This window comes from Octodon degus, unplaced genomic scaffold, assembly GCF_000260255.1.
Source record: "Octodon degus isolate 3935 unplaced genomic scaffold, OctDeg1.0 scaffold00042, whole genome shotgun sequence".
In the NCBI taxonomy this organism is placed as follows: domain Eukaryota; kingdom Metazoa; phylum Chordata; class Mammalia; order Rodentia; family Octodontidae; genus Octodon; species Octodon degus.
In genome coordinates, this window is record NW_004524618.1 from 11,045,990 (window position 1) to 11,048,494 (window position 2,505).

Sequence of the window (2,505 nt, forward strand, 5' to 3'; positions counted from 1 at the left end):
AAAAAAAAAAAGACAGGCTAGCAAAACCAGTCATTGTTAAGATTGGACAGTAAGTCTTCCATTCTGCTTTTGATTATCAACATAGCTTGTTTATTTATTTATTTATTTATTTGTGTGTGGCCAGCTCAGCCCACCAGGGGGCGGGGCTGGCTGGCATGTGGTGCTGGGGGATTGAACCGCAGCCTGTGTGCTTTGCTAAACTTGTTCTAAGCAGGTGCTTTAGACCACTGAGCCATCTCACCAGCCCGCATTTTTATTTAATTGAAAATGAAATGTGACATATGTACCATCTCATGTGTACTCTTTAACCTACTTCTATTGTTGGACATTAAAGTTGTTTCAGTTTTTGTTATAATTAATGGTATTAATATACTTTCAAATATTTCCAGACAGCTTTTCTTTAGGATAAATTCTGTTTGCTAGTTTTTTTAGAAAATCTAGTCTAGAAGTTGTTTTCCGTTTTAGAAAAGAGGTTTCTCTTGATAAGCCATTCCCTTAACGGATGATTTTGATCATATATTAAGTCTTAGGCAGTGTGTAAGGCTTTGGGGACTCAGTAGTGAGCAGAACACATGTAGGCCCCACCCAGATGGTCTAAGTCAACTTTGCAAGTTAAAATGTGGGAGCACATGCCAACCACATGCCCAGTATACCTCACAGGTGCTGCTGGGCATGGTGGTGCATGTCTGTCGGTCCAGTACTTGAGAGGCTGAGGCAGGAGGATCACTCCAACTTTGAGTCCAGCCTCGGCTACATAGTGTGTTCGACACCAGCCTGACCTTATGTAGCCAGACTGTGTCTCAAAAAATAAAATAAAACGAAACACACAAAATAAAAAGAAAGTAATTCACACATGCTAAAAAGGCATTTTGAATATTCCCATTTATCTTCATTTGTGTGTTTAGAAATTGTGTCCTATTAAAGGTTTGGTTTGGATTTTTATGTAGCTCTCTTTCTTTCTTATTATAGTTGGTTGGCCAATTTATTGCTAGAGCTGTTGGAGATGGAATTTTATGTAATACCTATATTGATAGTTACAAAGGAACTGTAGATTGTGTACAAGCTAGGTAAGTAGTTTTTTTACTTAGAATTTCAAAATAGGGTGAAATTCTATAGGATTCTGTTGAAATGTCACATTAATTATATATTGTGGACAGCTGTCACTTGTTTGTATGGTTCACTGTTAAAATTGACATGAAACAACTGGAAGAGGACAGAAATATTCTGGCTTCAGCTCACCTATTGGTTACTGTCATCACAAGCACCCCTTCTCTGACCTCAGTTTCATTATTTATGAAACAAAAGAATTGGTTGTGGAATGTTCTTTAAGGTCATTTTAGGTTTTGACATTCTGAAATTACTGAATATCCTGTTAAGATGGATAGCAAAATAGGACTCTCATTTCTAATTTTATTTTCTGTGTATGTTTTTTTCTTAGTCAGAAAAATCATGTCTTTAATGCTTATTCTTTGGTATAATTCATCTTAAACTCAGTGTAATATTTGGGATTTAACACTGCATGGCTTTTCTTCCTAGATATTTAAATTTGGATTTAGCCATGTCTTAGACTGCACACTGAGTTAATTTCTTAGGGCTACCTCAAGTCATAGTAAAGGTCTCCCAAAGGCATGGATCTAGGTACAAATTAGTTATATGTTAAATGTACTTCTTGGTGTAATTATTTTGTAACATCTTTTGATTTTTCTTGACCAGAAATGGAAGTAATAGAGCATAAGGCTATGAGTGAGAATCCACTTTATTTTGCTGCTTTTTAGTTCAAAAAATGTTTTTTTAAGGGGAGTTTCAAATTTTATATTGCTTTAATATTTATGGAAGTTTTCAGTACATACATTATTTTGTCAGTTTTATCTGTAATTTAGTAAAATTCAGGTGTGTCTACGTGTCAAAATTAAAACCTTACTTTTTCTGTTTTTATAGAGCTGCTCTTGATAAGGCTACTGTACTGCTGAGTATGTCTAAGGGTGGAAGGCGTAAAGACAGTGTGTGGAGCTCTGGAGGCGGACAGCAGCCTGTCAATCACCTTGTTAAAGAGGTACCTTTGGGGTATTGTTTTTAACCTTAATTTATACATATTCCTGTGAGGGGGAAAAAAGTAGTATTACAGCTACAAACAGAAAATTTAATACTGTAATTTATTTGAGTTTTATACTGTTTTGCTACAAATTGTACAGTAATTAAGTTTAATAATTTTTTTTTTTCTGTGACTTAAATGTGAGACTGTTACAAGGGCTTTCATGAATACTTAAGACTGTCACAAGGTGATATGATGCATACCTGTAATCCCAGCCCGTGGAGACTGGCGCAGGAAGATGGCTGTCGTACTAGGGTTAAAGCTGGCTTGGGCTACAAAACAAAATAAAACAAAACCAAAAAACAATAAAACAAAAAAACCCCAAAAATACTGTCTAGGAATTTCTAAGGAATCCCTAGAATCTTTCTTATATTAGTATTCAAAATTTTTTTTATATGTACCTTTAAAATAAA

At 35.0% G+C, this 2,505-nt stretch overlaps 1 protein-coding gene across 2 annotated transcripts in view; it reads left to right on the top strand.

Moving 5' to 3' along the window:
• Positions 1 to 2,505, top strand: part of Pdcd4 (programmed cell death 4) — a 31,192-nt gene that overhangs the window by 21,243 nt on the left and 7,444 nt on the right. For both annotated transcript variants that reach the window (XM_004631527.2, XM_023715591.1), the window contains exons 7-8: positions 970 to 1,067; positions 1,939 to 2,053. In XM_004631527.2, the coding sequence (XP_004631584.1) occupies positions 970 to 1,067; positions 1,939 to 2,053 (213 nt within the window). The remainder of the gene's footprint in view (positions 1 to 969; positions 1,068 to 1,938; positions 2,054 to 2,505) is intronic.